This window comes from Fusarium oxysporum, chromosome 9 (assembly GCF_000149955.1).
Source record: "Fusarium oxysporum f. sp. lycopersici 4287 chromosome 9, whole genome shotgun sequence".
Taxonomy (NCBI): domain Eukaryota; kingdom Fungi; phylum Ascomycota; class Sordariomycetes; order Hypocreales; family Nectriaceae; genus Fusarium; species Fusarium oxysporum.
Genome location: NC_030994.1, coordinates 759,784 through 780,342, shown reverse-complemented (window position 1 = coordinate 780,342; position 20,559 = coordinate 759,784). Strand labels below are relative to the sequence as shown.

General features: G+C 47.3%; 11 protein-coding genes across 11 annotated transcripts; 5 read left to right on the top strand and 6 right to left on the bottom strand.

The window, feature by feature from the left end:
- The first annotated feature begins 682 nt into the window (after positions 1 to 682).
- On the top strand, positions 683 to 1,336 carry FOXG_09138 (uncharacterized protein). Its single transcript, XM_018388175.1, has 2 exons — positions 683 to 846; positions 901 to 1,336. Exons 1-2 carry the CDS (start codon positions 816 to 818, stop codon positions 1,203 to 1,205), a joined length of 336 nt encoding a protein of 111 aa, XP_018246196.1. The 5' UTR covers positions 683 to 815; the 3' UTR covers positions 1,206 to 1,336.
- A 91-nt stretch (positions 1,337 to 1,427) lies between these two features.
- Positions 1,428 to 3,342, bottom strand: FOXG_09137 (uncharacterized protein; the record flags this gene model as incomplete). Its single annotated transcript, XM_018388174.1, has 3 exons — positions 3,110 to 3,342; positions 1,567 to 3,060; positions 1,428 to 1,515 (listed from the first exon to the last, which is right to left on the bottom strand). The coding sequence occupies exons 1-3, from the start codon at positions 3,304 to 3,306 to the stop codon at positions 1,428 to 1,430; spliced, it is 1,779 nt and encodes a 592-aa protein (XP_018246195.1). The 5' UTR covers positions 3,307 to 3,342.
- A 274-nt stretch (positions 3,343 to 3,616) lies between these two features.
- FOXG_09136 (uncharacterized protein) lies at positions 3,617 to 6,592 on the top strand. The gene is made up of 9 exons (XM_018388173.1): positions 3,617 to 3,802; positions 3,856 to 3,911; positions 3,961 to 4,086; positions 4,137 to 4,211; positions 4,260 to 4,457; positions 4,510 to 4,768; positions 4,818 to 5,012; positions 5,060 to 5,260; positions 5,310 to 6,592. The coding sequence occupies exons 1-9, from the start codon at positions 3,751 to 3,753 to the stop codon at positions 6,278 to 6,280; spliced, it is 2,133 nt and encodes a 710-aa protein (XP_018246194.1). The 5' UTR covers positions 3,617 to 3,750; the 3' UTR covers positions 6,281 to 6,592.
- On the bottom strand, positions 6,537 to 8,120 carry FOXG_09135 (uncharacterized protein). Its single transcript, XM_018388172.1, has 3 exons — positions 7,609 to 8,120; positions 7,220 to 7,558; positions 6,537 to 7,169 (listed from the first exon to the last, which is right to left on the bottom strand). Exons 1-3 carry the CDS (start codon positions 7,961 to 7,963, stop codon positions 6,625 to 6,627), a joined length of 1,239 nt encoding a protein of 412 aa, XP_018246193.1. The 5' UTR covers positions 7,964 to 8,120; the 3' UTR covers positions 6,537 to 6,624.
- Positions 8,121 to 8,243: 123 nt separating this feature from the next.
- FOXG_09134 (uncharacterized protein) lies at positions 8,244 to 9,135 on the top strand. Its single transcript, XM_018388171.1, has one exon. It carries the CDS (start codon positions 8,380 to 8,382, stop codon positions 8,929 to 8,931), a length of 552 nt encoding a protein of 183 aa, XP_018246192.1. The 5' UTR covers positions 8,244 to 8,379; the 3' UTR covers positions 8,932 to 9,135.
- FOXG_09133 (uncharacterized protein) lies at positions 8,996 to 9,841 on the bottom strand. Its single transcript, XM_018388170.1, has 2 exons — positions 9,456 to 9,841; positions 8,996 to 9,409 (listed from the first exon to the last, which is right to left on the bottom strand). Exons 1-2 carry the CDS (start codon positions 9,738 to 9,740, stop codon positions 9,329 to 9,331), a joined length of 366 nt encoding a protein of 121 aa, XP_018246191.1. The 5' UTR covers positions 9,741 to 9,841; the 3' UTR covers positions 8,996 to 9,328.
- Positions 9,842 to 9,967: 126 nt separating this feature from the next.
- FOXG_09132 (uncharacterized protein) lies at positions 9,968 to 11,810 on the top strand. The gene is made up of 4 exons (XM_018388169.1): positions 9,968 to 10,480; positions 10,528 to 11,111; positions 11,159 to 11,274; positions 11,322 to 11,810. The coding sequence occupies exons 1-4, from the start codon at positions 10,010 to 10,012 to the stop codon at positions 11,654 to 11,656; spliced, it is 1,506 nt and encodes a 501-aa protein (XP_018246190.1). The 5' UTR covers positions 9,968 to 10,009; the 3' UTR covers positions 11,657 to 11,810.
- FOXG_09131 (uncharacterized protein) lies at positions 11,663 to 14,464 on the bottom strand. The gene is made up of 2 exons (XM_018388168.1): positions 14,209 to 14,464; positions 11,663 to 14,156 (listed from the first exon to the last, which is right to left on the bottom strand). Exons 1-2 carry the CDS (start codon positions 14,360 to 14,362, stop codon positions 11,839 to 11,841), a joined length of 2,472 nt encoding a protein of 823 aa, XP_018246189.1. The 5' UTR covers positions 14,363 to 14,464; the 3' UTR covers positions 11,663 to 11,838.
- A 228-nt stretch (positions 14,465 to 14,692) lies between these two features.
- On the bottom strand, positions 14,693 to 17,028 carry FOXG_09130 (uncharacterized protein; the record flags this gene model as incomplete). Its single annotated transcript, XM_018388167.1, has 1 exon — positions 14,693 to 17,028. One exon carries the CDS (start codon positions 17,026 to 17,028, stop codon positions 14,941 to 14,943), a length of 2,088 nt encoding a protein of 695 aa, XP_018246188.1. The 3' UTR covers positions 14,693 to 14,940.
- A 695-nt stretch (positions 17,029 to 17,723) lies between these two features.
- Positions 17,724 to 18,903, bottom strand: FOXG_09129 (uncharacterized protein; the record flags this gene model as incomplete). The annotated part of the gene is made up of 2 exons (XM_018388166.1): positions 17,724 to 17,729; positions 17,803 to 18,903. The coding sequence occupies 2 exons, from the start codon at positions 18,901 to 18,903 to the stop codon at positions 17,724 to 17,726; spliced, it is 1,107 nt and encodes a 368-aa protein (XP_018246187.1).
- An 838-nt stretch (positions 18,904 to 19,741) lies between these two features.
- Positions 19,742 to 20,515, top strand: FOXG_09128 (uncharacterized protein; the record flags this gene model as incomplete). The annotated part of the gene is made up of 3 exons (XM_018388165.1): positions 19,742 to 20,086; positions 20,159 to 20,254; positions 20,312 to 20,515. The coding sequence occupies exons 1-3, from the start codon at positions 19,757 to 19,759 to the stop codon at positions 20,513 to 20,515; spliced, it is 630 nt and encodes a 209-aa protein (XP_018246186.1). The 5' UTR covers positions 19,742 to 19,756.
- Between the last annotated feature and the right edge of the window lie 44 nt (positions 20,516 to 20,559).

The window sequence follows — 20,559 nt, the reverse complement described above, 5'->3', positions numbered from 1 at the left end:
CCGATCACTCAATCTCAATTCACTGACACAGCCTGAATATCCCCAGAAATGCCACTCGGCTTCTCACCATTCCGCTCCGATCTTCCCGACAGCCAATCTCCCCTCAAACCAGCTAACGAAAGCCGAACCCAAAGGTATCGCACCGCCCAAATTTCAGCCCTAAGAAACATCCACTGCAAACAAAACAAGCCTCCAAATGCCGAATCAAGACGTCATGGTTCCCAGGTAGTTCAAACAGATTACCAAATCGGGCACGTTTCGATGATCGCCAGGGACTTGGCTCGGCAACTCTTGAATCCGTAAATAATAGTTCGAAACTAGCGTTGAATATCATTTGTGCGTTGTTTTCTAATTATGGGACGTTTAGATCTCGGAAGGCTTTGGTTCCGTGAGCTAGAGAGAATTGAGTTATAGTTTAGGATTTAGTGAGACATGGCTCGGAATATTCACCATCCGGTCAACATCGCGTTTGTTTAGTCTAAGAGTGTAGTATGTTGGTAGTGTAGATGTTGCGCTTGGATACTGTGTCTTAGTTTGAGCTTTGAGAAATTGGTGTTGATCAGGGGAATTGGTAATCTCTCCGAGCAGCCGAAAGTCTTCGGGATGAGTTTGGTCCGTGGAATCGATAGTCATTGCCAACAAAGACGTTGGGAAGTCGGCATTAAATTAACAAAGGTTGGATGTGTAAAGACATTCCTGTTTTTATTAAACATTTTTGTGTTTTATTTGCTTGGATTCCCCGCTGAGTTGTTCGTTGTCAGATTGTCTAAGCCCAGTATTCATTCTTTGACTTTCACTCATTCATAAACGCAACCATGAAGTTTACTATCATCGCTGCTCTTGCAGGTAAATAATCCATTTGAACAGGCATACATATACTTTAACTAACAGCCTATGCAGTCCTATCAGGAGTCCACGCCGCCGACTCTGCATCTACAACAATTACCTGCAGCTCATGTCCCTCGGCCGTAACGACCCCTGATATCGTCACCCGTTCGGCTCTCCCCACTACTTCGTGCACTGAGAAGCCTTTGACGGTTGTATCAAACACCAAGGGAGGCAGTGGAGCTGCTACGCCTACTGGTTCGGGCGCCGCTTCTACCCCTACGGCTCAGGTCCCTGTGTCTGGAGCTAGTATCAATAAGAAGGGAAGCATTGGTGGAATGGCTGCGGCGGCTGCTATGGTGGCTGTCTATATGCTCTAGTGTTTTGTGTAGTAGTCAATGGAGGGTATACCAGTGTTTGGACGAGCTTAATATTCGATGGGTACTAGTTTTATATAGTGGTGTATAAGCGGCCATGCTGTATATGTAATACTGTGTCGTGCTGTGGAGAAATGTATTTGGACTTTTGCGCTGTCCCACAGTTGATGTATTTGAAGACGAGAACAAACAGTCTATTATGCTGTCTATATGCTATTTAAATACCTAGTTGGGGATCACGGGAAGAGTAATATAGTTTTGTTGGCGAGGTCCAAAGTGGATATGGTTCGAACCTTGGAAGACCTCAGGTGATCTAAAAAACCAATTAGCAATGAGAACCAAAATCTCAAATATTTATGCTTACCTATCAACTGGGTCGTTGTGCAAGAAGATACCTGACCCCTGAGTATCACCGGACGACACCTCAAACACCAATTTGCCACCCTTGTCCACGACAACGTTGGTAGGCCAAACCTCGATATCAACGGCGTAGACCTCGCCTTGTATCACAGACTGAACATCCTTGCTGGTGTAATTTCTGTGAGGAAGCCACTCGCGGTGCTTAGGGTGTTCTCGGTCAACCTTGCGCAGCGACACGCGAAGCCAGCCCTTCGTTAGGGGGACGGGATCACCTGCCGTGCCAGTGTAAAAGACCTCTTGTCCTGAACGATCGAAGTGACGGAGTGTGACAAACAGATCAATGTCACTGGGTGTAGGGCCGGAAGGGTCAGGGGAGACTGAGACATTGAGATGGGCGACAACGTGGCCCGTGATCTCTGTCTCAGCCTCAAAAGCAGGAGTTGAAAACTGGACCACCTCAGGCTTCTCCAGTGTTCCGAGAGCCTTGTAAGTAATCTTCCTACGCTCTGTCTTGGGCTCATCCCAGCTTAGACCTTGCTCGGGTGTAAGGAAGAGCTTCTTATACTGAGTCCGGGCAATAGGCCATTCGCTCTCTTCCCTTCGGGGATAAGCCTTCTCCTTCTCGGCGTCGTTGAAGCCAACGTTGCCTTTTCGAAGAACAAGGCTCACTGGAGCGACCTTGCCTTCTTGGGACCAGCCAACGCGGTCCTCACCCTTGAGGAAGGCATCGAGGAAACTTCGTTGAATTTCGACCTCTTCCTCGTAGTAGAAGGGAAGATCATGGCGACCGGTGATGAGGCGAAGATACTTGAACTTTGAACCAGCGTGGATGTATCCTTCGATGTTGCCTCGGAGATGGAGAAGAATACCGCCCCAGTTGCCTACTGATAGGAGAGGGACTTCGATATCGCCCATGTCGTACTCCTTGGAAGCGTAGTAGGCTTCATCTCGGAAGCGGTTGACTTGATTATCGATAGTCTGATCTTGTCTGTTGGCCTCAAGTTCTTCTTCGGGTAGATCACCCTCGATAGTATCAGGACCCCAGTTCCTAGCATTTCGACCAGGTCGACCGTACTGATTCGTGATTACTTGGCGGTTCCACCAAAATTTGATAAAAGCATTTGACAAGATACCGCCGTGTCGGCACCGATCACGGTAATAATCTGACATACCCTCCCAGGGGACAATGGCACTCAGACCCTTTGGCTTGCGGGCAGCAACTCGCCATTGACTTCCGGCATAGTAGCTAATACCAAGAAGACCGACTTTGCCAGATGACCAAGGTTGCTCAGCGGCCCACTCAACCACGTCGAAGAAGGCCTCACTGGTGCCTCTTGACATGGTGTCAAGTTTGCCAGTTGATTGGCCGAGACCTCGCTCATCAGCACGGACAACGGCATAGCCGTGCTTGGTCCAGAAGCCTGGGTCTGGAGTTTCCCATGCTGAGTGCTGGGACTTGTGCTGAGGATTCACCTCACTGAAGGACTTAGGATGGAAGCTGCAACAATGTTAGTGGATATTTTCTGAGCAGAGAAAATAGAACTCACTCTTGATACCAAATGTCCTTTCCATAAGGGCCATATGTGACGAGAACAGGAACCTTGCCAACACCCTTAGGTCGATAGACATTAAGTCTCACTAGACCATCGCCCGCCTTGAGAGGAACAGTAGCATTCTGTTCAAAAATGTAAGGAAATGACTCCTCATCCACAGTATGGATGTCCTCCTTGATAGGGTTCGGCATTGTGATGATTGGTGTAGTAGTAGAATTGAGTTATGCTAAGACCAAAACACAAAAAGCCCTTGTAAAATATCGTATGGCATGCCCTATTTCACTTCTCTCTCAGTGGATAACTCCCCCTCAATTACACCATATTTTTGATTGTCGCCGAATTGTTCCTTCGGTTGAGACCCCAACTTTGTTAGGTGGAGGGTTCCGATACGGGGGGCGTTCGGTTACGTGGGGCCGAGTCCCGAACGCGCAACCCTCAGATGCAAGTAAGATCGGGGACTTGGAGGAGATGAAGGGGGAAACGGGTAAATCTGGGGAAGGTTGATCATGAGACGGTTTGTAGAGTCTGGGGTTTATTAAGTTCAGAGCTGCACGAAATAGTTACATCGCCTGGTCATATACATCTGCCGAGTACGCTCTTGTTGAGTTGTTGTACCGTATTATCCACTTGCAATCATGACTCAAGACACAGAAACAAGACCTTTAGACATTCTCATTGTTGGAGCAGGTAATTCTATTAATCTTGGAGTTGTTCTCCTGCGAAAGTGCTGACATTACAAGGCATTGGTGGTTTAACCGCTGCGCTTGGTCTCCGCCAACAGGGGCATAAAGTAACAGTAAGTAAAGTTTATCTTGACAATACCCACTTTGACTCATACTTTGCAGCTGTTTGAGAGATCACAACTGGCTAAAGAAGTCGGTGCTGCTATTCACTTGGCCCCCAATTGTCATGGAATTTTGAAGCGATTTGGTGTTTTCCCCGAGAGCTTTGGCGCAAATCGTGTTGAAGGCGTAAGTAGCACAAATAACAGGAATTTGAATGGCAAGCTGAGACTTCGCAGGTCACTGAGTACACAGGGGATGGACACCTGAAATTTGATAACAACCTCAAAGGACCACTCTCAGTTTGGGAGCACGTACGTTTGCACGGTGTTATTCTTGCAGCAATCGCTAACCGAATGTAGCCATGGGTACTTGCGCATCGTGTCAGTCTCCATGAGAACCTCAAGAACCAAGCGACTTCCCGCGAAGGCCCCGGAACGCCAGCTATTCTCAAGACCTCCAGCCCAGTAGTCGACGTCGACCCTTCAACGGCAACTGTCAAGTTTGAAGATGGCACTACAGCTTCTGGAGATTTGGTTCTTGGAGCCGATGGCGTTAGCGTAAGAATGCAGATTTTCTCATTTATTACCTCTTGAAACTAATAACGAGCAGTCAATAACGCGATCAATCGTTACCGGCTCAGATATCAAACCTTATGGATCTGGGAAGAGCGCGTTCCGATTTATGATTCCTCATTCGGATATCCTCAAGAATGAAAAAACCAGGCCTTTCGCCGAACGCACAGGCACAATGACGATGTGGATGGGCGATGACTGCAGACTAGTCATGTATCCTTGCTCCAACAATACGGTTATGAACTTTGTTGCCATTCATCCCAGCAGTATCACTTCAGGAGCAAACAAAGGATCAGGTAAGTAAAGGAATATCTCTTATACCAGCATAACCGCTGACATTACTAGGTTGGGGTAATGGTGGAAGCAAGGAGCTCCTCCGCGAAGTTTACAAGGATTTTGAGCCAAGAGTGCTTGCTCTTCTGGACCTGGTGGATGTCAGCGAGCTGAAGCTCTGGACCTTGTTGGATATGGATCGTATTTCAACGTGGCATAAGGATCGTCTTGTGCTTCTTGGAGACGCGGCTCATCCATTCTTGCCTCGTGAGTGGACCGCATAGCATTTCATGGCTGTTACTAATTGCCTATAGATCAAGGACAAGGTGGTGGTATTGCCATCGAGGATGCAGCATCACTAGTTGCACTATTCCCCCCCGGCACAACAGCCAACGACGTTCCCAGCCGTTTGGCTCTGTATGAGAAGATCAGAGATGAGAGAGCTCACACAGTTCAAACTTTCACCAGACAAGCTGGGGAGGATCTTAACGAGGAGAAGCGAGCCCAGTTCAACAGTGAGTGAAGTAACACCTACATCACGCTTCAAAGCTGACAACTATATAGTCTTCAAATTCCTCAACTACAACTTCGGTCATGACGAGTGGCACAACACCAAGAAGGCTCTCAGAGATTATCTCTGGTCTCAAAATAAGAACCTGCACTGGAAGTCACCTGTGTCATTCGGCCCCATGCCCAGTCCTCGGCAAGATTTCCACGGACAACGATATAACGGCAATGACTCTTCGTTCACTACCTGGTCGGTCCGTTTCAAGTCTTCAGCTCCTTACCTGAAGACTCTCTTCCCCACAGACCGGTTCAGCTTCTACAAGCCCGGTACCGTCGCTGAAGCTACATACTCCTGCACAGAGTTGAAGGATATGAAGTGGCTTGGCGGTGGCGGTTACAAGTTCTTCGGTCTTTGGATCCATGGTGTTCAGTATGAGAAGAAGGACGGTAGCAAGATCTATGGGTCTTTCCTAGCTGTTCTACTAGAGAACTTGGCTGATCCTATCGTCACGGGTCGTGAGGAGCTTGGTATGCCTAAGCTCTTCTGTGATATTGATGTTGTGGAGAAGGGAGCCAACACTAGCATTCGCTGCAGTTGGCGAGGAGCCGAGTTCGTCGATATCACACTCAAGGGTCTAGGAGAGGCTACCAACGGGCATACAAATGGTGTCAACGGAACAAACGGCCATCACCCTCCTGTTGGTCCTCCTGGTGCTCCTCCTCTGCCAGAAGAACAAGGACTTTTGGTATACCGATATGTGCCAGCAGTAGGCCAGCCTGGTGTTGCCGATGCCGCGTATCCTGTCTTCATCGAGGATGGGTTGGAGACGACGAAGCGACACGTTGAGAAGACGTTGGTTGGAAGTGGGAGTGACCTGGATCTTACAGCTGGTACATGGGATACTTTACCTACGTTGAACCATATCGCGACTGGGTTCTCTCAGATTCCTGTTTATGGTGTTGTTAAGAGTAAGGTCGAGTATGGAAGAGGTGTGGATGATATTTCTCATGCTCGAAGGGTTGACTAGCGAGTTTAAGTTTTGTACGCATATTTAGGTCAGCATTTCATAGTAGGAAGCCTTTTGATTCTATGCTGAGTTGTGTATCTGATTAGCAGGTGATGCCTGGTGTTCTGACCATATTTGTTGGTGGAAATAAAGTTTTGAAAACAGTATTTGAAGGAGACTCAGGTTATATAAGGGTTCGCACTTCGCGAAAGGGAAACATTCACCTCAACAACTAGATAGGGGGCCCAGATCACACACAAGGAATAGATATTTATGGCCTTAGTCAGCCATTTGAATTGATACGAAAATAACATGCATTGAATAACATAAGACTCTCTATTCTTCAAGTATCTATAACATCAAACTCAATAAGGACGAGCAGGAGTAAGCTGGCCAATGCATTCACCAAATCCAATACCTGATCCATCTCCACCCACAGATCCCGTTATCCTCACGACATCGCCATCCTCAAGAAATCCCCTTTTCAACCCATCACTCAAAGTGACAGGCTTGCTGCCGCCCTCCGTTGATTCAAGCATACAACCTCTGCTTGTCTCCTCAGAACCAGAAACAGTACCCGTGGCCAGAAGATCACCGGTCCTAAGCGCACTTCCCGAACTAACTGAGTGCGCAACCATTTGCTGAGGAGTCCAGTATAGAGACTCGACTGGACAAACACCAAGTGTTGTGGAGTTGTTGTTTGCCAAGACTTCAACTTTCAAGTTGATGGAGAATGTTGAGGGGTTGGGATGCTGGAGGTATGAGGCTGATATAGCCTTCTGCTCTTGGGCCTTGGTTCTGAAGGGCTCTAGAGCATCAAGGGTAATAATCCAGGGAGAGATGGAAGTTCCTAGACTCTTGCCGTTGAAAGGGCCGAGAGGGAACATTTCAAAACCTTGGATATCACGAGCTAAATCTGTTAGTTGTCCATCTCCATAAGTAGGTTGGCTAAGTGCTTACCACTCCAATCATTAAGAATTAAAAAACCAAAAATATGCTCCTCAGCATCCTTAGCATGAAGTCTCTGCCTCATGCCCAGCGGCTTTCCAACAACGGCTGCAAGCTCAACTTCATAATCAACCTTCTGAGACGGTGCATAAATGATAGGATTATCCGTTTCAGTTGCAGCAGGGTTCTTGAACTGTCCATAAGGACGCTCAATATCTGTTCCTGAAACCACGATAGAGCCTGTTCGGCCTTGATATCCAACTGGGAACTTGAAGAAGCCGGGTGGTGGCGTTCCGTTGTTGACTACTATACGCCCTGCATTTATGACGTGGTCAAGAGAGCAGGAGAAGTCTGTTTGAAATTTAGTGTTTTATAACAGTAACGAAAGGGGTCTTTCATACCCGCAAAGTCTTTGATTTCCACAGGCAAATGCATCGTCACAGAATTGATATCTTCTTTGCTGCCTGAAGGGAAACCATCGAGGCCATTTTGTTGATAGGTTTGTTGGATTTGCTTCCTTACATGTTGATGCACAGTTTTGGGAAGAGCTGCAAAAGAATTCAGAGTCTGCTCGTTAAGTACACCTCTAGGGAGGCCATCAACACCCTTGAATAACTCTTCCACGAGATCATTCAGGAATATCACAGTATTTCCGAGTCTGGTGGCAGCCTGGGGAGTCTTATGAGACTGAGAGGAAGCTATTCCGAAAGGAATGTTCTTCTCGGTGAAATGGTGAGCAAAGTCTGTGGCTGCCATAGTGTTTATTGTTCTAGATGGATAATCAATCGTCGATTCATTCGGAACGTAACAGTTAATTAAGATGGCAAAAATGATAGTTCTCTTCAACTCAATTCTAGTCACGTATTATTCATCGTTCATTAGTCACCTATCCTATCCCGAGGACTGAATTCCGAAGAACCCCGCGATGGGTTAAGTGGACGATCGGCAATCGGTTGATACTGACGCCCTCCACATCCCGATGAGTAAATTGAGGGGAGATGGTCCCGGGTATGTAAGGAAAAGTGAGGTCGTATATCCGGCGGTTGACATAAAATGATGAGGAGAAATAGAACTAGAGGACTGCATCAATTTCGAACAATATTCGGGGGAAACTTACAGAATATCTGCCATAATCAGCTATATACCAAGTTTGTCAACTACAAAAATTCACAATGGCTCTCAACGGCAAACTCAGACAAACCCAACGCATCATCACAACACACAATGATGAAGGCAAAGCCATAATCGACACATCAATCAACTCAGACGCGCCCTTCTACGCCCTCCCCAACGGCGAAGCACACTTCGCACTAGGCTACGCCACAAAAGAGTTCCCCGCCAAGCTCACCAACAACGCCGACGTGGAATCCTACCAAGGCTTCCTGACCAACCAACCAGGGCTCAGTATCTCAACCGGCACTATCCTCCGCTATGTCGATATGTGCCCTGGTCATGTTTCACCTATGCATCGCACTGTGAGTCTTGACTACGGTGTTGTGCTGGAGGGTGAGGTGGAGTTGATTTTGGATTCGGGGGATAAGAAGGTCTTGAAGAGGGGTGATGTCTGTGTGCAGAGGGCTACTATGCATGCGTGGAGAAACACTAGTGAGACGGAGTGGGCGAGGATGTTGTATGTGCTTTTGCCGTCGACGAAGCCTGATGTTGGAGGTAAGGAGTTGGGTGAGGATTATGGAAATATGGAGGGCGTTAAGGCTTCCGAGTAGATAGATTTGATTTTGGCCTAAGAACGAGTGTAAATAAATGATGATGTTTGTCATGTGTAAATGCCTGGCAACTTTCTATTAAGTACAACGCCATACCTTAATCACGGTCATGAAAACTGAGAGCTTTTGATATTTTCTTAAAGAACCTTGAAGTAAAATATAGCTTCATATATGGCCGAATCATAGAGTCATTTGTAGAATCGTATTCAAATGATCTAAATGCCCATAGGTCTAGCTTTGACTACTTGAGCTGTCTCTTACAACAGAAATTGCAAGTTGGAAGCATATAACAAAAGCCAGACTGAAAAATGAGAGAATTCGATAAATCTGATATATGGTTGAATAATAAAAGAAATTCAATAGTAAACTCCGACCCTCAAGCAATTCAACTGCTGGTCTAAAACTCTCCTCCAACCTGATATTTCCAAACCTTATCCGTAAACCTTCCAATCGACGCCCTCCAATACTGAGCAGCGCTCTTCTAAAATCAGCTCATACTCATAAAATCTATCAATTACACTTACAGCGTTGACACTCAGGCCTCTAAACATAGCAGTGATGAAGAACCTCTCAGCCGTGCTCGTATAGACGCGAACACCATTGACATGCGCGGCGTCCCGATTAAGCGGCCTATACTCAGGCACACGACGATGCGGCAGATCAAATTCCGGGTGCTCTGCGGACGTCACAGGCGATGTTCGACAATCCGGCGATTCCTCGCGAGCTTGAGAGTGGTGAAGCTCGTAATCGCGAAGGATGGAGCTGTGAAAGTCGCCGTTTTGCGTGTGAGTTACTGTAGTGGTCGACATGGTGAAGATGTTGATGTCAAGTTTGAGATTCTGGGGCAGGAATTGATAGACGTGTTGGTAAATTTACTGAGGTTGCATTTTTGCCTTATTCTCATTTGCCGTTCAAACTCTACCGGCTGATTCGGGGCATTATCGTTTGATGAGACCTCCACTCGGGATGTGGAGGAGTACGACGCGGAGACCTCCTCACCCGAACCGATGGAGAATCCGGGGTCCCCGGAGTCAACCCCAACTTGTCCCTCTAACTCTTGAGCTCTTAGCATCACAAAATGGGGGTCCTCAAGTATCTCAACACATCTCCAATTTCCAACATCAGCTTAGTGCCAATCACCATCATCATCACAATGTCGAAATCACTCGCAGCAATTAGATCAGCAGCCATCGACGGGCGTCTTCACAACCCGTTCTACCGAAAAGACCAACTCAGAAATCTTCACAGCGCGTTAGCGGATAAAGCGGTGCAGATTCAAGATGCTATCGCAAAAGATACGAAACATCAAACTGCTGAGGTAAAGGTTGAGTATTGGCTTGCTCTGCAGGCTATTGCGGACGCGCATGAATCGCTTGATCCGGTCAAGGCGATTGAGGATGAGTATGCTGTTACGAAGGGCCATGACGATGTTACTAGTCGGGAACCTATTGGTGTTGTTGTCATTGAGCCGGCGTATCATGCCTTCTTTTATGCATTGATCGCGGCGTTGGCACCGGCTCTTGCGGCTGGGAACTGTGTTGTTGTGCAGGTATGTTCCTTTGCTTATTTGTGATAATATGAAACTAATGAGTATAGGCTCAAAACTCACTACGTGAAACACCAAAGATCGTGCTAGACCTGATCGCCAAGTCTTTGGATAGAGATATTTTCACAGTCTCAAACCAAGAAGTCACAGCAGAAGATATCAACCTTCCTCACATCCGCGTCTCCCAAAATGGCTCAGACGGCCCCATTCTGAAAGACCACCTCGTCTCAGACCCCGAAGCACCAGTAGTTGCATTCGTGGAACGAGACGCAGATATCCAAGCCGCCGCCAAAGCTCTTGTATCCGCACGTTTCAGCCTGCAAGGCAAAGCCCCCTACGCCCCTGACGTCGTTCTCGTCAACGAATGGGTCAAGAAGGATTTACTCCGCGCTCTTGTGCAGCAGAGCACTGAGTTCCTAGCCAACTCACCGAACAAGTCCAAGGCTCCTAAATCTGCATTGTCGAAAGAGGTTGAGAAGGATGATTCTGTGCATGTTGTGCTTTCTGGATCGAATGGTGTGATTCTTGATGTTGAGAGCAGACAATCGAGTTTGCTGAGCCAAAAGGTTGATGAGACGACGCTTATTGTACATGCTGTTACTAGTATGGATGATGCTATTGATACTTCGAGAGAGTAAGTATGAAGACCCCTGTTTGGATGAACATGGCTGACCTTTCTAGCATTGGATCTCTGGCCGCTGCTTATATCTTCACCAATCCCGCTATGGCCAAATATCTATGCCAATTCGTGGATACAGCCGTGAGCTTTGTCAACCACATTCCAACCAAACTTCTTTGTAAGTTCACAAACCCGTCCCTTTCAGAAACAGTACTAACAGCCCAGACTCCCCCACCGCACCATCCGGCATTCCTCCCCAGTCTGGAACCAACAACATCTACCACCAAGATCTCTTCTCCCGTCTAAAACCCAAGTATCTTACCAAATCCGCCACTGACAACAAGCTCGACAAGATTGTCAACACAACTTCAACCAGAGAGCTAAGTGCGCTGGATCAGGAAGCTACAAAGAGACTTCCCGAGATGAAGCGGAAGCTCAAGGGAACGAAGCTTGGTTTCTTCGAGCAAGGTATTGTGACGAGCTTGGTGTTTATCTTGACAACTGCCGTGTCGGGGACGGGCATTCTTGGCTACTATGGATATAGGTACTTGAGATCGTGAGGGGGTTGTATCTCTTTGTAGTGGCAGAATTTACTTTGTACAGTGACTCCATAGCGTTAAAGATTAATTTTCTGGTTAAACCTTTACATATGCTGTTCAGACTATGTATATCCCAGAATCACAGTCCCAAAATTGAAATAATTACCAATTTGCGAAATCGCTTGCTTACTACAAATGGATCCTCAAACGATACTGAAAACCTGTCTCTTCCCAAGCCCGTCCCCAAGCTTCGCCAACCCCTCCAATATCTCCCCATGCATAATCCCCTGGACAAAACACTCACCAACCAACTCAAACTTCTGCTCATCAACAGGCCTCAGCAAATAAGGCACATTACCTCCATCAAGCAACACGATCACATCTCCCTCCTTCGATCGCCAAGGGCACAATCCAAACAACCCCGAAGTCGTGGCAAAGAAACAAGGTTCCATGCATGTTGGAAGCTTATTCGTCTTGTAGTGCTCCAACTCTTTGCCGGCGCTTGGCTTCAGCACTTCGAGTGGTTCTCGCGCACGGTAGTTCCAGTGAGAGCGCATATGGTCAAGGTATTTCATGTTGCATGTCTCATTGCTTTCTGTTTTGAAGCCATCTGGACTCTGGTTTCTTGACCAGAATGGTGACAGGGCACAGGGATCGAAGATCTTATCGAAGACTTGAGATAATTCGCTTTGCTTTTCGACAGGGCTTTGGTAAGGGTATATGTACTCGATAGGTGCGTGGCTAATGTTCTTGATCTCGGTAACGTGAAGACCTAAAAGTCGAAGAACAAGAGGATCGTCGGTTTTGAGGAGGTCAAGGTCTGGCTTTGTTTCGCCTGCTGCTTTGAATTTGAAGCGGGCGTTCAAATTGGCCTGCGTCCGTCTTGAGCTTCCTCCGCTGTCAACAGACCAAGTTGGTCGGTTCGACACTGGATCTTGGGCTTCGGGCCCCAGAATCTTGACCCAAGTTCGTGATGGTTGACAATGGATAGACGACAAGATAGCCACTGAGTTGTGCTCTCGGATCCACCAGCGCGTAAAGTCAGCAAATACTCTCTCCTTGGACTTGTCGTAGTTAGGTCGAATCAAGTCATCCAACTTCGTAGTATCATGCGTCTCATTCGCAAAGGTCAGTAAAGCAAACAGTTTATCCCGAGGATCGGTTGCTTTGAGATCCAGGCCCGAAAGAAACACTTCTAAAATACTCGATAACTCGTTCGTATCCTGTGTTTCGATTGGAGTAGTCGGAACCTCCGTAGTCTTTCCCTTTGGTTTCAAAGTCTTCCAAATAGCCGCCATGGAAATCTGCTGTGAGACAATATGGGGGTTTTGGCTGGAGTATCCCGGATTCTCAAGCCAGTTGCTGACTTGCACCACTTCTTCCCAGGGGACCTGCTCCCCCGAGCAGTGAATGAAGGGTTGTTTTGCTGATAGAGCTTCCTGGATAACCCATACTCTCGTGAACCATGGGTTCTCATAGAGAGTGCTCATGAGGAACGATAGTTGCGTGTTCCCATACCAGCCCGCAAGGTCTATGATCTCCCTTGTCCAAGTCTTCAAGTGGATGTCGAAGACTTCCAACATCCCCTTGAATGAGATAGCCTTACCCTCATTCTTCTTGCTTTGCTCATACGCCCTAACCTCTTCAAGGGGAGCTGAGTGGGCTGTTCCAGCGCATGAGCATTGTTCACCGCCTTGACATAGTCCGGAGTTTGAGTTGCAGATATCTCGGATAAGCTTCAAGCAAGCTTCAACGCCGTGGTTATCCTCTCCAAGCCAGATATGAACGACGGAGGCCAAAGAGTAAATTTGACTCATGAGCGTAACCTGTTGTGCTCTTTCTTGAAGATCATCCTGGTTGATACACACAGCATCGATCCAAATGACCAAAGTGTCTCTCTCTAGTCTCAAGCGGCGCAGAGCCTGGGCAGCAGACTTTCCGATACTAAAGGACATCCCCTCTTTTTCATTGTCGAAGTCACCTTCTTTCGATAAGAAAATCTCCTCTCGCTCGGTAGGATCTCCCCAGCAATACGACAGTGCGTGGAAGTCGATCCCTTTGGCCTCGACTTCCTTCAGGCTTGCCACGCGAAAGGAACATCTGATCGGGTCATCAAAAGTCCCTGGCTCAACGTGAAGAAGCCGAATATCCTGCCTCTCAACACTCAACGCCCCAGCATAATGCGAAGCATTTGAGGTAAGTTGCAGGCCTTGGAGTTCTTCCTCCAACTCCTTAGGTTCGTATTCAATCTTGATGCTTCCCTCGTCGATGATATTCACCCATGCCATATACATAGCTCGAGGAATCAACTGAATAATATCGCCTGGTCGCAGGGCTTCAATCCAGAGTCGCCGTCTTGGCCCATGAAAAACAGTCCATCGATCAGACCAGTTCTGGGGCTCATCGTTTGCAAGACGGTTGTTGAGTACAGTAATCGTGCGTAGATCTCCACGGCCTTCAGGACGCTTTACTGAAGCGTCCCACCAGGTGAAAGAAACTGCTTCTGATCTGTCTGCCCAGCCTGTTTGACATGTCAGTTACATCTGATGAAAGACAATGGCCTATTCACTGACCTTGATCGCGAGATATGCCACCGAAAGTAACTGCAGTGACTCTCTTTGCATCTTGCGGCACTTCCAACTCAACATAGGGCCGCTCGGGACAGTGATCGTGGACCTGAATGGCGTCCTTGCGCTCAACAAAACATGTTTTCGTATTGGATGCCATTTTGTCTGGGAATGATACGAGTTTGATATGATCCCATAAGTTTTCATAAGTGAGCTCGAGTTATTAAAGTTGATGTTGAACGGAGGGAACCAGAATGTCAGCATACACCCATGCTGAAGTGTCGTTAAACAGCCAGTAAGAGCTGTGGATATCCCGCAAGGCCTGACAGGCTGAGTGCATGGGCGCAGCACCATGATCCTGGGGGCTAAGCAGAGGGTTCCAAAATTAGACCTACAATAGCGACAATAAGAGAAATTAGTAGGTATTGAGGAAGAAAAATTGAAGAGAAATGATCTACTATCAAACACATATGTTGAGTAAATAACCAAGAACTGAAATGTATATAGTATCCATAATCAACCCAACGCCCGGGTAATCCATCACTAAAATACCTCGCTAATCTCAGAATGACTCATGAGACCCTTGTAGACTCTCTAGGCGTGGGACGAAATCTTAGGACCTTCATCCTAAGCGACAAAAGTGTTAAGGTAAGTCAGCATAAGGTGAGGGGACTCTCTGATGAGTTTATTTTGGCCAACCGATGTTACTGTTCTCTCCGGGGAACTACCCTTGAGAAGTCACCACTCAAATCCCATCCACTGCCACGGCACCCTTGCCACAACATCAGGCATCTCCGCCTTCTTCCTAGCCTTCTCAATCGCATTCGCAAAAGCCCTGGGATTCTCCAACTCTTTATACATCACACCACTACCCGTTTCAATCAGGCTCTGCCCATTCCTCATATACCACGCAATATGCATCGTATCTGACCTCTCGAGAAGAAATTTGAGCTGTTCATCCACTTTAGCTCTAGCTAACGTCGCTCCATAAGCATCGTTATGTTGTAGAAGAATGGTCATTGATGAGGTGTATTGGAAAATATCATCCGGAAATTCTGAAATCTTCGAGGCTATCCGGGCAGTTATTCTGGGAGGTACGTTCGGATGCCGCGAAAGATAACTGACTGTATCTCGCCGGATATCCACGTCGTCATCGTTAAGAAATTCCGCAAGAGCATAAAGGATCCTCGTGTCAGGGAAGAATCTCCTGGCCTCACGAGAAAGCATCTTAATCATGTCATGCCTTCCTTTGGGGTGTTTGTGTGTTAGGGCCTCACAGCAGGCTGCCACAGCCTCATGAAGTCTGCCGGGAATGTCTGGGTGCTGGATCCAATATGTAAGAGCATTGAGTCGTATGAGATTATCTTTATCAAGTAGAGCTTTTTCAATGGTTCGCAGTACAGCTTCCGCACAACCGGCTGTTCTGTAAGCGGTATGGAACACCAAGTCTCTCTTCGTTCCATCTTCGACATCCAGATGGTAGTCTATAGCCGAGTAAAGTCGCTCATTTAAATCCGATCGGTGACTCTCCAAGGTTTTCATCGCTTGCCGACGTATGGGCTCGTAATCGTCCACCAAACACTCAATAATTGCTCTTAACACGGTCTCAGGAAGTTTTAATTGACCGTCGAACAACAATAGCGCCCCCCGCCGGATCTTCCGATGATCAGATCGAAGATACAAGATGGCTTTATTGAGTGCCGCTTCTGGGAATGGCGGCATAACATCTGAGAACCCTCCAGGGATAAATAGGGGCTTTTGGCGCCCTGTTTGTGTAGTAGTCTCATCGTTGAAACAGCAGATCATAAGTTCCATCACTCTCACGGGTAGGAACTCTTGGTATCGCAAAATTCTCTCCACTATCAGTCGTATTTCTGAGTCGATATCCAAAGACCCGACCCTCAAAAACTTGACAAGGGAGCATAGCGTATCATCCATGCGTGATAGCTCACTTCGCCCCTCAAGGGCTTTGACGGCAGCAAGCTGTACCGCACGGTTCGGATTATCCAGACGATCAGAAACGGCTCTTAGATCTTCAATCCCAAGATTTGTCTGACAAGCTAATGCATCCAAAGAAGCCAGTCTAATAACTACATCATTTCGTAAAAGGTTCGTCAAGACTTTGTTGATAGCCTTTCTCGGTAGTTGCTGGTCTTGGTAACCAAGTGCCAAGGTTGCAATAGCCGCATTCTCTAGGTTTCCGTATTCGATGAGCTTCAAGCCAGTCTGCACAAGATCCACTGAGTCGTCCCCTAGTTTCTCAACACCTTCATCCTCTTTTGCCTTCAGAGTCAGATATTTGGTCCAGTAAGACTCAGCTGTCAGGATCTCAAGCACTCTTTCTCTTGCGAGACGTGTCTCGTCTGGTCTGCAAAGAAACTTTGCCATGCGGTCAAGAGTCGATTGAGGAAGGTTCTTCTGTCCGCTCAACCTTACCATGGTCCGCCATCTTAGACTAGCATCGTCAGAGTCCAGAATGGTGGAGATAGCTTCGATGTAAGACGCTATGATCTCTGGATAGTCGTTCAGAGCAGAAAGAATACCAGATGCGACCCAAGGGTTCCGATTTTCAAGACTCAGACTTAATGCAAGTTTTACACTTTCTGTCCAGTATTCTGGCGGACCAAGAGATTTTATTATCATAGAGACATCATTCTCAAGTAAGGGTCCGCCATACTTTTGTGTCTTCTCAAAGTCAGCCTTTCTGAGCCGACATGTCAAGACATGCACAAATTCGAGCGGAACCCGAGACCCGGAGCGCATCCTCTTCTTATAAGCCATTAATGCGGTCCGGAAGGTGACAGGGTCCTCATTTTGTAACATCATTAAATGTGTCTTGTTGGGGAACTCGGGTTCGTCGGCTAATGTGCCCTCTTTGAGCTTCCTGCTTTGAGCTTGGAAAGTAACCCATCTCACTAAATGAGCCTCAAGTCGGCTTCTATGGCTTTTGAGTCTTTCAGATGATATTTAAGAACGCAGTTCCGCGAGGCAGTGCATTGTCAGTCTCTGATGAGCTACGCCTATTAGGTCGAGTGGCTTAGTGTCCATGGCCTGGAGAAAGTGCAACGCCAGTTCATCGGAGCCATTCCTCCCTGAATGCAATAGTCCCGTAGCAAAACGCCACATGATGTTATAGCGAGATGAGTATTTTTTTTTAGCAAAGAAGTCCTTCGGTTTCATGGCTGTGTGAGATGAGGTGCTTGCATGCAATTTCTCATTTTGGTCGAAGTTGATGCAAACAAGATCCGCCTTGTTGTTCTGCAGCCAAATGCGCACAAAGTACCGGGCGGCGAAGTATTCTTGTAGAGTCAGATGCAGAAAGTGATAGGTACGACTCGGTTTTCCGACTGATGAGTCTGATGTCCGTAGAAAGGAAAGCTTCGGTAAGGTCTTATCGACCAAGGTGGAGTGTATGCTGATGTATCGGCAAATAATATTGACGTGTTTGTCTTGGAACTCGACAATGTTATTACACAATCCAGTGAATGCAAGTTGTTCAATTAATCTTCTTTCGTTTTCGATCAGCTCTTCAACATCAGTGTCAGATACTTTGTCGTCCTCAGTCACAGCTGACCCAGTCTTTGACTTTCCCAAACGTACGATATCCTTCCTCCATAGACCTTTTTCAATTGACTGATAGAGGTCCGTCATAGTTTCAGGACCCTGGTTGTGAACTTGGTCCCAGCCATAGCAAAGGGCATCGAGCTGAATGGGGATACGGACGAGGTCTTCGATGAGCGGGCGAGACGAGAGGAATGACTGAATGTCTTTATGTCTTTCGGGTTCCATGTGCTTGACGTATTCGTAAACCTGATCCGTCCCAAAGCCAATCATTTCGATTTCCAGGTCAAACGGTTGTATGCTCGATCGGATTGGAACAGAGGGACGCGATAGTGCCAACACATTGGGTTGATTTAGGAGGCATATGACAAATCGTGCTAGGTCGTCACCGGGCTGCAACAAATGCCAGATCTCATCCAGACCGTCGAGCAGGAATAGTGTTCTACCTCCACCGGGATCAGTGCATGCATCCCGTAATGCTCCGGCAAGGTCGCTGCATTTTGGATGTTGTGAGAAGAACTCGTGGCAAAAGAGCTCCTCAAGGTTGTATCCGTTGCGCGACAGCAAGTTCCGCAGTCGGACCCAGAGAATGCGATCAAAATGTTGCTTCCAGACCTGGTTCTGCACAAAATCGTGAACAGCTTTCTTGCAGAAAGTCGTCTTTCCTACACCTGCTTGACCACGAATGAGGATTCGTGTCGAGTGTTTTGACGCCGCGCCGTGAGACCGGGCGGTGTTAAAAATGTCGTGGAATCTGACTTTGACACCGCCGTCAGAGCCCTGGACATTTAACCGCCGAAACAAAGACAGATTTGCGATTTTGTTGTTGTGTGTAAGATTTGAAAGTCGAGAAGTCTGGTTCCTGGCGTGAGGTATAATCATGAGATTAATGTAGCATTGTTCAAGAGGTAGTCGCTCCCCTGACAGTCGCTCTATTTCGAGGTTCTCTTTGACGTAACAATGCTGAAGAAGCCAGTCATCGGCCGCCTTGAGAAAAGCAAGCTTGTCCTCCAATCGGGCAGCTGCGAGTCTTCGAGTCTTTGGCGATTCTTCTGATGATTTGGCATATTGACGAAGCTCTTCTAAGGAAAGGTTATGGGGAAGAGGGTCTGGGCCCGGCGCGACGATTGTTGAGTACATGTCTCGTCCGGCCTGGTATTGCACTGGGCTCTTGTTGTGAAATGTGCTAGGTCCAGTCTCAGTGCGGTCGCTTGCAGGGCCACGGGTTCAAATGGGCTGCTTAAGGGTACCTTATTTCACTCGCGAAATATATGTAGGTATAAGAAGAAGGGAATGTCAAATTTCCAATCAAGAGAAACATGCCTCGAGAATTTTATTGACCACACAGCACTCGTAAATTCAAGAATCTTGGTTGCAGCAGATGAACTGAGCACGCAAATGAGAAGATGAGGAATGTGGCCTCCAAGACCCCTGCAAGCCTGATGCAGCTTTCCTCCCCCAATCTGATCAGCCTTGATGCGCCACAGCGGCTAACACGGAACCATTTTCAACCCAGAATGAAACATTACGATAGCGAGGATAGGCCTGATGACCCTGATATATCTGCGCTAGGGATACTCAGCCGCACCAGGTTGACTGCCTTACAGCAGAGGTCTGCCTGAACCCTGTGGCAGTGAATATATAGATAAGATGTGCTAGGTGTTCATAGACATGAGAAAATTTATAATTACCTTAGACTATCCTTGGACTATCTAATAAAATCTGATATAATTCTGACTGCTTTCAGTAAGATTATATAGGTTACTTGGGACTATGCAATGGCAAAGTATGGCCTTGATGCCTGTTACACGAGAGAAACCCGCGACGTCGAGTAAGCCCAACCTTGAATAATAATAATACCAGATAAGAAGTCCCTTATACCCAGTATACTCTTCGTTAATGGCCTCCGAGGCCATCACGAGAAGACATGGTCAAGAGACGGAGTTCTCTGGCCTAAAGAGCGTCTCGCCCAGGATATCCCAACTCACGTATCATGAGCTTCGTCTATGCCCCCACCATTATTCACTCCGACTCTGCTTACGTCACGCAGGGTAGTCTTGACCACGAAGCTCGTAGTCTATGCTCTTTGTTTGAGGAGCAGAGATCGTCAACAGATTCGAGCTCTCGTCCCATCATCCTGGTCGCTCACAGTCTTGGCGGATTAGTCTGTGCGACTCCCATCATCCTTGGGGATAGAAACGCACCAGGCGATGATGTCGAAGCTGTAGCGAGGGATGTGGCCGGCATGGTTTTCCTCGGCACCCCTTTTGCTGGCTCAAATGCAGCCAAGTGGGGAGAGCTGGTCCGTAAGATCTTCAATGTCGTGAAAAAGGCTGATCAAAATAAGCTCAGGACACTCAAGGAGAGCTCACATGATCTACAAGAACTTTGAAAGGCTTTTCCGGAAGTTATTAGGAAGCGTAACAGCAATGCTGAAAGCAAAGTCCAGATTGTCTTTTTCTTTGAGACTTTGGATACTGGAGGTATTCGAGTATGTACCACTGGAACTCCTCCCTAGAGGACTGGCGCAGGCACTGATGTTGTATAGATTGTTGAGGATCAGTCTGCCTCGCATCCCGGTATTGGCCAGACGCTACCCCTCAGAGCCAACCATATCAGTATCTACAAGTTCGAGTCTAGCGATAACGGAGGCTATAAAGCTGTAAAAGCCAAGATTCTTCAGATGATGAAGGGCGAAGTCAAAGAGAGTAATGACAAGGTAACACAGCAAGTCATCTTCTTCGTTACATGACTAACAACCTAGAACGGTAGTACAGTTTTCAACAACCTTGACAA